The sequence below is a fragment of the Odocoileus virginianus genome, chromosome 7 (assembly GCF_023699985.2).
Source record: "Odocoileus virginianus isolate 20LAN1187 ecotype Illinois chromosome 7, Ovbor_1.2, whole genome shotgun sequence".
Lineage (NCBI taxonomy): Eukaryota > Metazoa > Chordata > Mammalia > Artiodactyla > Cervidae > Odocoileus > Odocoileus virginianus.
In genome coordinates this window covers 27,398,348-27,412,877 of record NC_069680.1, presented here as the reverse complement: position 1 = coordinate 27,412,877, position 14,530 = coordinate 27,398,348, and the positions used below count along the sequence as shown (strand labels likewise).

The following is a 14,530-nucleotide window of genomic DNA, read 5'->3' as shown; positions in this document are numbered from 1 at the left end:
CTTTTCCTTTTGACCTCTGCCCTCCATCAAGGTCAGCCCTGTTCTGGGCTCCACATCCCTCCTGAAACAGTGCCAGAAGGAGGCAGGCAGGAGAGTGTGGGAGTTGACCACCTCAAGCTTCAGATACATGGGTCAAGGTTGGGTCCCACCTGTACCTCCAGCTACCTGTGTGGCCCTGACAGTGGGGAAAATGACCAGATGTATCCTAGGCAGGGTGCCATGGGGGCGGCCCTCCTTACCCTCAACCAGCCCCTCTCCCCCCATTCACCACCTCTGACTGCCCTGGGAGGTGGCCTCACCCTCCCCATAAGGGCTGGTCCAGTGTCCCCTCTGTCTCCTAATCCCCCCAGGGAGAAGATACCCACACTCTTCATCTCTCCCAGACACTGGAAACTGACTTCTAACCTTCCCCCCACCTCTACCAGTGGGAAAAGAGCCCCACTTTCGAAGTCTGCTGGATTTAAATCCCTCACTCTGAGATACTTCCAACTCCAAGTTTACAACGAACTACCTATGACATGCAACTTAAATCACATCTGCTTATCTAGCTTGGGGCCAGAAAGGGCTGTGAGAACATCAAATTTTAAATCTCGGAAACCCTGAATCCTTGAATTTTGTGTCCACTGTGGTTTCCAGCAATCTCTAGAGCTAAGTGATTAATTATACACAAGACAGTCCAAAGCAATTATTTAATTAAGATGTATTCTAGGCTGCCAATGGTTTGCAGCAAAGGGAAAAACTTCACCCCAGTTTCTCAACATCTGGCCCTTGAATGACTTAAAAGATAAAAGGAGATACCAGAACAATTTTATGACTGAATAACAATTTCTAGAAATTTTCCATTAAGTAGAAAAGCTTCTTCAGTCATATGCTTCTCGTGATTAGAACTTGGTGACATGTTTTACTGTAAGTGTTCAGCTTATTGAAATCTAATGCAAAATAGAAAATGTTGCAATACATACAAGAGATGCTGGTGTCATTTTCTTTTTGAGGCTGGAAAGTCAGTTTTCTCGCCAATCTCTCTTTCCCCTCCAAGTGTATTATTCATTTTCCACTTTGCCCTGGCCTCTTTTTTAAAAGAGCTTTTTCTTAATTGAGGCTTTTACAAAATCAACTTTAATAAACAGAAATCCCCTACTGCCCATTCTTAACTTAGGAGTCTAAGTTTTAGTTCATAAAGAACTTTTCAAAGAAAAAAAAAAAACATTGCAAGCCTCCCCAGAGTTGATGACCAGAGTTGCGTCTGTGTGTCTGTATGGTCTACTTTGAGATTCTTGAAGACACTCGTTGGAGGGGGTGGGGGAGTGGTAAGGGGCCAGGGAGTACAAGAGAACAGCTCTAAGTAATGACTTTCTATCAATCTGTGGGATTCGAAATAAGCCAAAACGTCTTCAGTTACTCCAGCCCGCATTGTTTCCCGGTCTCTGCACAGTTATGCCGTCGGCGTTGGTAACACACAGCTTCACTCGCCAGTGTTCTCCAAGAGCCTCGTGTGTCTCAGTGATCAGCTCAGTCAGGCTGTGATCAGCCTGCATGTGACTGTGCTGTTTCTTCCACCGCTTTTGAGACTTCACAAAACAGGACCAGTGGAGTAAGCCAGTTGAATAATAATGAACTGATTAGTGTGTGTGGGTTTACCAGCTGTGTTCAAAATAAATATTTGCCTAATTCATACCTTCTCCTGTTATGCCATTTGAGTATTGGAATACAGTCATTCCATTAAAATATAAGAATGATTAAATGGTCACTTGTAAGTAAGTTATCACTAAGTGCAGGATGAGTGAATGGCTGAACAAATAAAGGAGCAATAGTGGAAGACATTTTCCAATCTCTTTCCTTTGGAAACAAGCTCAGATTATCTGAAAGAAACTGATGGAGCACCTGACTTTTTCAGCTGTTACTTAAAGACTAAGCTATTTCTCAAATCCTTGGGTTGAGGCTATATAAATCATGTGTGAGAACTGACTCCCTACACCTGGAGTCCATGGACCTCATCCATGGTTTTGAATCTCCTTAAATTTTCTGCAAAATATTATGGATCTATGTATGTGTGAATTCTCCTGGGAAGAGTATAAGGAGTTTCATGTCTCAAAAAAGGTTAGGAGTCACTGTGTTTTAAGTGTCTATTTACAATCAGATGAATTTTGCATGAAAATTGTGTTCATTTATGATTGTGGTCAACTTGATTGGTAACAGAAGCTGCAAAGTGTGTGGGAACTCTTGGAGCTGCCAGTTTGCTGTTACCCAAATTTCCATTTCTCTAAAGAAAAACTAATTTCAACATCAGGAAGAGCCTGTTTAAAGAATTTCCTGTTCCACGCTGGTAAAGAGAAAGACAAAAACCAACCTGTAGGCTGATGTTCCCCCATCACTGGAAGGAAGCTGACATGGCTCATTTCCAGGAAGTAGGACACAGCCTCAGTGACAGATTTTCTCTTCTTGGGCTCCAAGTTCACTGCAGATGGTGACTGCAACCATGAAATTAGAAGATGTTTGCTCCTTGGATGAAAAGCTATGAAAAACCTAGACAGTGTATTAAAAAGCAGAGACATCACTTTCTCTACAAAGGTTCCTGTAGGCCAGTAGTCATGTACAGATGTGATCTTTCAAACTGTGGTACTGGTGAAGACTCTTGAGAGTCCCTTGGACAACAAGGAGCTCAAACCAGTCAATCCTAAAGGAAAGCAACCCTAAATATTCATTAGAAGGACTGACACTGAAGCTGAAGCTCCAATAATTTGCCACTTGATGTGAACAGCTGACTCATTGGAAAAGACCCTGATGCTGGGAAAGATTGAAGATTGAAAGCAAAAGGAGAAGAGGGCGGCAGAGGATGAGATGGTTGGATGGCATCACCAATTCAATGGACATGAACTTGAGCAAACCCCAGGAGATAGTGAGGGACAGGGAGACCTGGTGTGCTGCAGTCCGTGGGGTTGCAAAGACACAACTTGGTGACTGAACAACAGCAGGACACAGCCTTGGCTCTGTCCTTCTCCAGGAGGTCAGACATGCCTCAGGGTCTGTGAGCTCATGCCACCTTCTGTCTCTGCAAGTTAAAATATTTAGCATATGTGTCTATTTTTAAAAAGAACTTATACTTTTAGGGACCTCCTTGGTGGTCCAGTGGTTAAGACTCTGTGCTGTCACTGCAGGGGGCTCAGGTTCAATCCCTGGTCAGAGAACTAAGATACTGCACAGCCCAAATAAATAAATAAAGTAAAATAATTTTTTAAAAAGAATTTATACTTTTATTCCCGAATGTAAATGTTAACACAAAGGATTCTTTCTTCATTATTGTCACTCCAAAAGAAGCATAGCTATCTTCTTAATGCTACGTTTGGTATCACGGAGCCACAGATGGCCAGGATGGGGAGAGACATGTGAACAAAGCATAGGGCCTTCCTGAACGGTCAGCCTTTGGATGGGTGCGTTAACAGAAGCCTCACCCTTGGGTCTGCCGTTGTCAATAATAAAGAGCTGCTGCCATTCGAACCCTGCCGCACAGCCGGGAAATGGCAGAGCTGGAACTCAAACCAGCTCATTGGATTCGAAGGCCTCCTTGCTGGTCTCGGTGCTGGGACATTCTTCAGGCCTCTGTAGAGCTATATACCTTTAGCCCAAACAGACCCAGACGCAGGCCTCAGCTCTTTAAGGAACAGTTCTGATACTTTGTGCATTTATGTTACATTGGTTCCTTTATTCACACATTGCCCACAAATTAAATAAGTAAAATACCCCAAAAAGCATCCTTTTTAAAATGCTTTTTTTTTCCCACTGAAGTATAGTTGGCTTACAATGTTGTGTTAGTTTCTTGTGTCCAGCAAGGTGATTCCATCTTATATGTATAACAGACATTTTCCATTAGAGGTTATTACTAGATAATGAATATAGTTCCCTCTGCTATACACTAGGACCTAGTTGCTATTGATACTATATATAGTAGTTTGTATCTGTTCATCTCAAACCCCTAATTTATCCCTCCCCCTCCTTTGGTGACCATGTGTGTTAGTTACTCAAGTCATGTCCAACTCTACAATCCCATGAACTGCAGCCCACCAGGCTCCTCTGTCTATGAAATTCTCCAAGCAAGAATACTGGAGTGGGCAGCCATTCCCTTCTCCAAGGGATCTTCCCAACCAAGGAATTGAACCCAGGTCTCCTACATTGCAGACAAATTCCTTACTATCTGAGCTACCAGGGAAGTCCAATAATAAGTTTTAAAAAAAAAAAGCATAAGTTTATATTCAACCTTATATTAGAATCCTTTAAACTATTTAGGAAATTTTGTTGATCAGAATGAATAATTCAGATATAGGAATTTTCCTTAAAAAAAAAAGATATCCCTTCTGAATCATGTCTGCTAATTCAGATCTATTTACTCTAAGCAGATGAAACATCTTTTGTCTCAACTCTTCTTCCTAGCAATATATCCTTGAGAAGTAAAAAACAGACAAAAGGCATAAAGACTAAATACCGTCTATTCTTTACCATAAAATATTTGAAACGAAAAACTTCTCAGACTTGTTTTCCAAAATATTTGCAAAAATAAGTCAATGCAAGCATATGGCACAGAAATGCCCTTTCCAATTCAGACCCAGGAATATAAATAAATTGATATTTCTTCTTTTATTCTCTCTGTCATTAAGAACTGGGTCTTAGCCATAAACAAGAAGCTGCCCTTAAAAGTCATGTAATCTTTCTTCTTTCTTTTTCAACAGGGGACTCATTACATTTGAAAATAACACCTATATTTTGGAGCCGATGAAAAATACAACCAACAGATACAAACTCTTCCCAGTGGAAAACTTGCCGGGCACCTGGGGATCGTGTGGATCAAATACGTCGGGCCTCAGTGTGCGCGACAGGCTCCCGCCGGCCTCCCAGACCCAAATAAGAAGGGTAGGAGGAAACACCACGTTACATCCCTGGGGAGTGGGGAGGGGGCTCCAACTAAGGACACCCACCGCTAGGCCATCTGGGGAAATTCTGCCATTTGTGTCTGAGGGATGGAGTCACCCACTTTATCTGGAGGTGGTTGATATGAGGTGGGCAGAGCATAATCAGATACTGAAAGCTCCATCATTGTGTTGCAAACATCAGGGTCAGACTCACTGACCTGTGCTGGGTAGCGCTGGGCTCAGAGGACACAAAATCACCATTCATTGTCTCTGGGGATGACCTTCTGGACTTGGCCCAGAAGTCTGCCCCACCATTACACCCCTCCGTGGTACACAGGACTGGACCAGATCCTCCACACCCTTGGGCAGCCCTCCTTCTATGGGAAGAGAAAGACAATATGGAGGTTTCTCCATGGCCAGTCTTTTTTATATTAGGGTCTTCTTTAGAATTTGGGAAGAATTCCTTGCCATTGCCCACTCGCCTGCCCTGGGTGAACTCAGTCTTGATCCAGAAGTGTGGCTGAAAATGTGTGATGTTTACCCCTAGTCCGTGCTAGCAGGGAGTCTGGGCGTCCCACTTCTCCCCCTAGGTGTCTGCTTTCTGGTCTCCCAGCCCTGGGTCTGCTCATCCCAGTTCTTCCCTTCTGCGGCAGGGCTAGGGACAGAGGTTGCCCAATGGAGTTAGGAGCACAGTCTGCCTCCTGGCTAACAGGTCTCCGCTGCTGCAGCACCAGGGAACCTCCACCCTGAATGGCTGCCTGACCCTTTTACATCAGTGACAGGGGCTCCACAGACCACAACCCAACCCACAAAAAGGAGCAAGGGTAGCCCCATCTGACTGGAGGCCCCGAATTCAAAGGGGCACAACCCGACAGGAAGTTATCAGCGATTTACTGATTTCTCATCTCTGTCTTTCCCCTTCCTATGTTGACAAGAAATCCAGAATTCATACATATGATGTCACTTGTGCTTACATTTGATAAGCGCAACTTATCACTTAACGATTAACACTGTTTGTCTCCCCTGACTTTGACAGGTTTTCAAGGTTCCACTTAACACTCTTTGTCTTACCTGACTTTGAGTGTTATACTGCTTACCATTCAAAACTTCATGAAAATTGTGCCTCTTTGTATTCCTAATCATTTTTCTCCAAATAGTACACATTATCCTAAATGATTTCTTCTTCTTAAAAATTCCTGTTACCTGTGGCTAGCTGGTGTTCCCCTAACCTGCTCTTAACTGAACCACTTCAGCACTTTTCATTTTAATTTTGCATTCATTCTTTTCGTTCTGATTCTGCCCGTGTGACCCTAACTTCCTCTCTTTGTTAATATACTCCCAGGGGTTTCTACTGCAGGTGCGTGCAGTCTTCTTTCCTTGTTCTTCCCCATCACCCTGTGTCAGGCACTATGGCTGACCTTGACATTGACACTCAGTAGGGGAGCTGAGATCCCAACCTCCAGGAATAGGGCTTGACAAGTACCCCCATCACCAGCAGCAGCAGCTCAGAGAATCTTCCTTCTCCTCCCCCAGCCCCTTTTGCAGGGACAGAGTTAAGAGATGGAGTCACAGAGAACAGCCTCTGTGCACCCAGGGCGTGTTTGGTTTATGTTTCAAAGGCTCTCGCCTTTGATTCCAGACCTCAGATAAGATGGGATGAGACCGTAGCCTTCACAGTCATAAACAAGTAGAATATTTGCATTTTGTTTTCGAGGCACCTTGCTTTGAGTACCTCATTGAACACACATTATCCACCTTGTGAGATTTATAACTTGACAGTTTAAATGGCACTCAGATATGTTTGCCATTTCATTTAGAAGTGCACGCCTGGTCGGTCCTGGCCAGCCATATTTTAATTCTTTAACTAAGCTTACAGCTCCCTAGACCTGTGATTGGCACAATAATTTCCAGTCATTTTGACTTGCAGAGAGATGGAGAAAACCTGAATAACAATGGTGTTTTGTTAATAACGCGTATGGAAGCATAAGTGAACCTTTAAATCGAAAGGGGGAACTATCATATGCACTTAGACGCCATACTCAGTATTTCTGTCTAGAAAATGTTATGATTGTTTTTATGAACGGGAATGTGTCTTTGACGGGAAACACATCTGTATCATGAAAACAATACCAAAAATAATTTTCACATAAGTGGAATATGTGAGCATTGGAATTGTATACAAGACTGTTTGGTAAACATGAAAAGAAAGGACTCGAGTTCCGTGCCACTTGCCTGCCAGACTTAACACTGCCTTTATCTTATACTCAAAAATCAATGTAACTCGGCTAACTCCTCTGGCTTATGCACTGCAGCAAATGCATTTGCGTTTCCCTAGCGCTTTTCTGCCCCTATTAAATGTTAACTATTGCAAAGACTGGCTTGCAGGCTGAGATTTTTCTGCAGATGTGTGCGTTTTTCTTCCAGGAGCAGCGGGAATAAATCTGCACTTGGGGTATACACCGGCTATAATATCAGCTTGAGCTATTGTTTGTCATTTTTACAAGGCTCTCTGTTAGATTTTAGGGAGAGCCCAAGTTGCTTCCGGAAGGGTGCCTGCAGTCAGGGGCCTTCCTTACCAGTTCCATTCTCTGCAGGTTTTTACGCCCAACCCACAGAGCCCCGGCCACTCAGCCCTCCTGGGACTTCACCCTCCCCCTCCACCAGCTGGTCATTCAAAAATGCAAACGAATTTTAACACAAGCCTGAGCAGTCTCTAAGGAAGGTGAAAGCTGTAAATCTGCTACTGGAGCAAATCACAGAATACAATCCCAGTGGCAGATGTAAATTATTGTTGAATTATCCTCCCTGGGGATTATCTGTGCTATTGTTCCCCTCCACTAGTATGGATAATTGCGAGTCACATGTAGAAGTCACTGCCTTCTCTAAAAAAGCAATGTGCACGTGGTCTATTGCGTACACATACCAGAGCCTGTCAGGGAGACCCTGTGGGGTTTCCTCAAACACTGCCAAGCTGAAATGGACCAGAGCTGTTGCTCCGGGGCTTCTAGACAGGCTGCCATATTGGTTTCATAGAAGCCGTGGCAGTGGTGCTCGTGGGGGTGGTATTAACAGTAGAATGGATTATCTGTAGAGTCTGGTAAGAGCTGAATATCAGGAAGTAGCCAGAATTGTTGGAAAACTTATTAATTAGAGCAAGCGTATTTAATTTCTCTCTACTATAACCACTTCCCTGGTAGCTCAGCTGGTAAAGAATCCGCCTGCAGTGCAGGAGACCCCGGTTCAGTTCCTGGGTTGGGAAGATCCCCTGGAGAAGGGAAAGGCTGCCCACTCCAGTATTCTGACCTAGAAAAGTCCATGGACTATTGGACACAACTGAACGACTTTCACTTTCACTCTCTTTTCACTATAACCACCCCCACGTCAGTACCTCCTCTAAGAGGCATACCAAGTGCCCTTACTGACTTAGTCATTGTTAAATCTTGGTGGATAACACAGCCAGCCCTGCTATTGCTTCCTTAGCCCTGAGCTCTGAGCATCTCTCAGTGAGAACCAAGGTTCCAAAATCTCCAGATGTGGATTCCTATTGAGTCTTGAATTGATTAAAACTCTAGAAAAATAAATACTAGCTCTCACTTCTGCCACGGGCGTTTTGGACTCAGTTTCAATACTTTGTGTTTGTGCCCATTAACATTCAGTACATCAGACTCGGTTCCTCCTTCCAGCGTTTGTCTCATTTGCTTGTTGGTTCTGCAGCCTGTATATCAGCCAGTCCTCCAAGGCTGTGTTCCATGCAGATATGATCCATGTGCTTCATCCCCATTCTGGTCGTTAGTAAGGATGGTAGAGATGACCTTTCACAGCCAAGACCAGGGCTCAGCTCATAAATACTCATTAAGTGGCCTTAGAGCCAAGGCATAGAGTCTGGCTTGAGTCAACAATGATCTTTCTTTACTAAGAAGGAGATAAATCATTTGATTTGATAAATCGTCTGAGTCACCGAATTTGCTAATCTTGCCGTCTTTGCAGACAGTCCTAGATCCATTGTTATTTTATTGCTATTGTTTGGTTAAAACATCCAACTTGAATCTGTTTGCCTGGCTCCATCTTTTTACTGCCTCAAACTGTCACCAGTGGTCATCTGCTCCCCCACTTCCACCATTGTCCCCCTATAATCCATTCTCCTCCCATCAGCCAGGGTGATATGTAAAGAACCTCACCTCCAAGGGAGCCCCACTGCTCTCCGACAGTTAGGTTACCGGTCAGCCTCCTCGCTATGGGCCCTGTCCTCTGTCCCCATCCATGGCCACATCTCATCCACGCCCTGCCCTCGCTCGCTAGGCAATAGCCGTCCTGCCTGCTGCTACAACCCAAGCTCTCCAGCCTCAGGTCTTGTGCCCTTCTCATCCCTCCTCCCAGATAGGTTATTTCAGGGGTCTGGCCCGTAGGAAGAGAGAGCTGCACTGAGAATTTATTGCCCCTCTAATCTCAGCTTGTTTGTTCGGACTCAAGTTGAGTTCCCAGAGCCAGAGTTCTTGTGAAAGTGTGTGGGGGCCATTCTTCCCGAGAACTTAAGTGTGACAGCTTTGAGAGGCCATGGAACAGCTTCCCACTTGAGCAAGACTCAAAGAATGCCTCCAACCTTGGAGCAGAAATGGCTGATCCATTCTCAGAGGCTCCTGTTCTTACCTGTTTGGGGAAGGGTGTTTGTTTCCTCAATCTCCCCCCAACTCAAATGAAAATTCCATCAAGCAACCAGTTTCAAATGTTGCTCTGCGTATCAAGCATTTTGAATATGATTTTTTAACTGGATAGTCCAGATAGGTGGGAATCATGTGGAGGTAATTTAAGCCTCTCTGTGTGTGCAGCTGGTGGAAAAGGAACCTCTGCGGCCATGAGCCGGCCACTCCCCTGTGGCTTTTTATTATTATGTGGTTAGGCGTCTCTCTGAGCTTGCAGTTCTCTGCATTCGTGAGAAAATGTGGACTTCTCTGAAAACTGCAGAGACAGGAAAATTGGGCTCATGTGTTTGTTTTCATTATCTGGAATTGTGTATTTTCTAAATGATGATCCAAGGCCATTTGGACCTGTCCCCTGGCCATTCAGTTCACCCCTTTGCAGTCTGAAAGGTATAAACATCTAAGCAACCAGGGCTCCCTCCATGAGTTTTTCGATGGGAGGTTAATTTATGTTTTCTTTAATGGAGCTGTATTTTCTTCTGTAAGATGAGTCTGTGAATGGTAAATCAGGGAATTATGGGGGGAAGAGGCTTCTGCAGTCCACCCCTCGGGAAGGAGGAACCACTTTAAGATGGAGTCTCATTTCATGTAGACTAGTGGGCACCACAGGGTCTAGTCGTTTTCCCTTTGTGAGTTCGTAGTGGTCACCATGAAACATGCCTACCACATAGAGTTACTAAACTGAACTTTTTACCTGTAATGTTGTTGAAGTATGAGAAATTATATCTTTCATGGTGCTTTACTTTCCCCTCCTCCATAAGGTTTCCAGATTTCTTTGAAGTGAAAGTAAAAGTGTCAGTCACTCAGTCGTGTCTGACTGTTTGTGACCCCATGGACTATAGCCCTCTAGGCGCCTCTGTCCATGGGATTCTCCAGGCCAGAACACTGGAGTGGGTTGCCATGCCCTCCTCCAGGGGATCTTCCTGACCCAGGGATCAAACCTGGGTCTCCTGCGTTGGCAGGCAGATTCTTTACCATCTGAGTCACAAGGGAAGCCCTCAGATTTCTTTAGAGATATCAAAATTCATGAGTCGGCACAGCTGGGCAGCAAGCAGGAACACTGCTGTGACACAAACACATTTTTCTTGTAAAAATCTGTTTGGAAGATCCTGCACTGATGGGGATTTGTTTTATAAAAGATGTTTCCCTCAGGATTATGTGACTGGAAAGCTGATTCAGAGCAGGCCTTGGTCATTTTTGCTTTTGTCTGAAAGCCTGGTTGTAACATGCAAGTTTTCAAGGTTAAGCCGAGTGTAGTTAACTCATAAAGCAGCGATATCAGTTATGGGGAGCCAGACCTCTTCAACCCCCATTTCCTCTGACTCCGTTTTATTGCAAAAACAGAAGACTTTATTTTTTGCTTTTAAAGTTGGCTTTTTAAGACCACCCTCCATGAATTGCTCTTTTTTTGTTTTCCTCCGAAAAATGCCTTTGGGATTCTCCTAGTAGTAATTCATGAAAGAGTGTGAGTGTTTTTTGAGGAAACGTGATTAACATGTCACCCACTTCAGAGGCTGCCTTTAATGGGGAGGGAGTTCGTGCTTGGGCCGTCCGCCTCGTCTTCAGCCCTACCTCTTGATAAACAAGGTCCTTATTCTTCTCAACTATTGCACTCTTACCAAATCGCTTTTCTCTGGTGGCATATTTCAGTCTTTTTTTTTAATTAAAAATGTTTCTTTCTGTTCTATTTCTTTTGTTCCTTCCTGGTGTTCCTCCTAATACCTCCTTCTTGCCTGGCTCTGTTCTTCTCCAATTTTCCTTTGTGTCTAACCAGATTTTTCAGTGATCAGCCACGAGAAATCAGCCTTCTGGACAAGACTACTCAGTTTTTCCCCAGAAGAGCAGTTTCTGCTTAAAATACATTCTCCTCCAATTTTGTGACATGAGCAAAGCTTTTCTCCTCTGCTTTTCTCACGTCACAAAGCCGGGCCACGAAAGCAAAGGGAACACCCGTGAAACCCTGAATTCCATCGATTTCTATAGTGATCTTGACACGCGCTACATCCAGCCTGAAATGAAGCCATTGGCTTCTGTCCCAGAGTTACTTGTTGATGTGTGTGTTTTGTTTAATGGTGATTTCAACTCGTTCGGATCCTAAAATCAGTGATCCAGCGCAAAGGTTAGATTCCTTTTTAGGGACTTCCCAGATGGGAATGGAAACTGATGGCTCATGTTGAGATGGTTTTACAGAGGTCACTGGGGTCAGAGGTGAACTCCTAAGTGGAACAGAGGTGTGGGAGCCAGTGTTGTTGGTGGGGGTGGGGTGTCCCTTTAGTTCCGATGCTTCCTTTGAGAGATATTGACAGTATTCTGAAAGCCCCAGAGAGACCGTCAGGAAAATTAAATCCATGTTTAATTTTGGCAGCAAAAAAGAGAGACCCTCAAGATGACCAAGTACGTAGAGCTCGTTATCGTGGCAGATAACCGAGAGGTAAGAACTTTTTTGAAATTTCTTGGTTGATTAAAAAAAAAAACAACCACTACAGGGAAAAGAAAATGTTTAGCGAATTATTACGTGCTTTCATTAACCTCATTTTCTATGAGGCCTTAAGAGCATTGTGAACAACCCATGGGAAAAAGTGGCTCCCTGATCTTATAAGGTATAAAACATTAAAAATGTATCTGCTATTACAAAATATTAGCAAGGACTGCAGAAAAAAATATCAGCAAGGACTACAGAGCTACCATGTAGCTAAGCTCTCCAAACAGGGAGAATTATTTGTGGAAAATAGCAGATGGTTTTAGAATGTATTCTGAAACACTTTGGGGAAAAGTTTAGTTTAAAAAATTTCCAATATGTTCTAAACCAAAATGAATGAATGAATGAAGGCTATAGAAACACAGCAGAAAAATTCTACCTTCTGAAGTAAGGCTTTATCCCGTGGCTAGTTTTTTTTCTTTAAATTAGTTTTTAATTAGCTCTTTTTTTTTTTTTTAGATTATCTTCTCTGTGTTCATTTCTTGCCTCTCCTACCTATCATGAATTAAGTGACATTTTCTCCCAAGCTGGCTCAATACATATGAATGAAACAGATTTGACAATTTCTCAGGAAACTGTTCCCAGTCTGGAAGGTCAGATTAGAGAAGAGAAGGGGGAATTTATTAACTTTTATCCATTCTCTGTATTGTTTGACTTGCTGCCATGAGCTTCTATTACTTTCACTCTTTAATTTTTAAAAACAAATATAAAAGAAATTTCAGAGGAAGTTCAAATCAAGTCGATGATATGAAGAATGGCTTTGGGCTGCTTTCTGGTTGTCTGTTTTCTCTTTGCCAAAACATGTCACTGCCTCCATCATTTATGAGGCTGGAAAAAATCACAAAAGTTACTGTCTTATGAGCACTTGGCTTGGGTGAATTTCAGGGAGTTTCAGAAAGTCCCTGGACAGGGAAATTACTCGGCAGAATGGGAGCTCACTTCACCATAAACCAGGGAGGGCCCTAGGGGGTTGCAAAGCCCAAGACTTCACATTTCCAGGAGCCGAGAAGATGAGATTTGATTGATGGTCTTACCATTATTAATGCTGACATTTAAAATTATTAAGTTTCAGAGGCAAGGAAAAGATCTGGAAAAAGTCAAGCAGCGATTAATAGAGATCGCTAATCACGTTGACAAGGTAAGTTCTTTGGGGGTAATTAAATCACTCACATCGTGTAAACGTTTGGGAATGAGGTGGAGGGAATGAAACACACCCCATCTGACTTCGGAAGGCCAGCTTCTGCCTCTGGTACCCAACTTCCCCTTCCTCTGAAGACCTCCAGGGCTTGGAGTAGCTGCAGGAGATGCCCCCACGCTGTCTGGACCACGGAGGCCTTGGGATCCACCTCCTTCCATCCTGGTCCCCCCAGCTGGATCCTGAACCAGATGGCACATGTGACCCTCTTGAAAGCACCAAGCGGGCCTCCTCCCAGGTCTCCCTGGGCGAGTCCCACAGGTCTCCTGAGGGTCGGCTGTCATCGATAAGGAACCCACGGGCTTCACAGTCCTGGGATGCAGCAATTGGCTTTCGGCTCAATCTGTGGCTGGAAAATTCTTCACCGTGAACTCGTGAGGGAGCTCACCTTTGCAAAGGTGACTTCAGAGTTGGACAAGATGGTAAAAGTCTGTTCTGGCCCGGGGATGTTATCTCACTGACTCTCCTTCCATGACCTGTTCACAGCATGAAACCATGTGTGCCCCTGCCTTCAGCAGCACACCCTGAGAGTCAGCTCACTGGCGCTCAGGGCGTTCAGCCCAGAGCCTGCTGGAGTTGCCCAGAAGCTTTCAAAGGAGGGATGGGGGCTGGACATCGGGCTTTGTAGGCTCCCAGGTGGTTCTCATGTGCTACGTGGCTGGCAGCCCCTGTCTGAACGCGACCATTATTCTCAGCAGTAAGTCTGTCTCCCGCCTCTGAGCACAGTGGGAACCGGAAAGCGGCCCTGGCTCATCGCTGAAGCTCTCCTGGCGGGGATTCTCTGAAATGCTCACAGTTTACACGTAGCAGTTTGAAGATGCTTCACAGTAGCTGTATTTCCAAGCAATCCTATTATATTTAAATTGACTTTTCAAAGTTTTCAGAAAACTTGAAAGCAAAAGCCCTTCTAGAAATCCAGTTCCATTCTACGAGGCCTTATGGGCAGAACCAAGCACCATGCATCAGGAATTCAGAATGCATCAAATGGGGTCCATCTGCTCAGGGAGGTCACAGCTTTGTAGGGAAGCAGACCCATAAGCCAGAGAAGGCAATGGCAACCCACTCCAGTACTCTTGCCTGGAAAATCCCATGGACGGAGGAACCCAGTAGGCTGTAGTCCATGGGGTCGCTGAGTCAGACATGACTGAGCGACTTCACTTTCACTTTTCACTTGCATGCATTGGAGAAGGAAATGGCAGCCCACTCCAGTGTTCTTGCCTGCAGAATCCCAGGGATGGCGGAGCCTGGTGGGCTGCCA

The 14,530-nt window shown here is 44.4% G+C and overlaps 1 protein-coding gene across 1 annotated transcript in view; it reads left to right on the top strand.

The window, feature by feature from the left end:
• ADAM12 (ADAM metallopeptidase domain 12) overlaps positions 1–14,530 on the top strand; it is a 388,630-nt gene that overhangs the window by 271,246 nt on the left and 102,854 nt on the right. Inside the window, exons 6-8 of the mRNA XM_070470396.1 lie at positions 4,722–4,902; positions 11,964–12,029; positions 13,144–13,215. Coding sequence (XP_070326497.1) covers positions 4,722–4,902; positions 11,964–12,029; positions 13,144–13,215 — 319 coding nt within the window. The remainder of the gene's footprint in view (positions 1–4,721; positions 4,903–11,963; positions 12,030–13,143; positions 13,216–14,530) is intronic.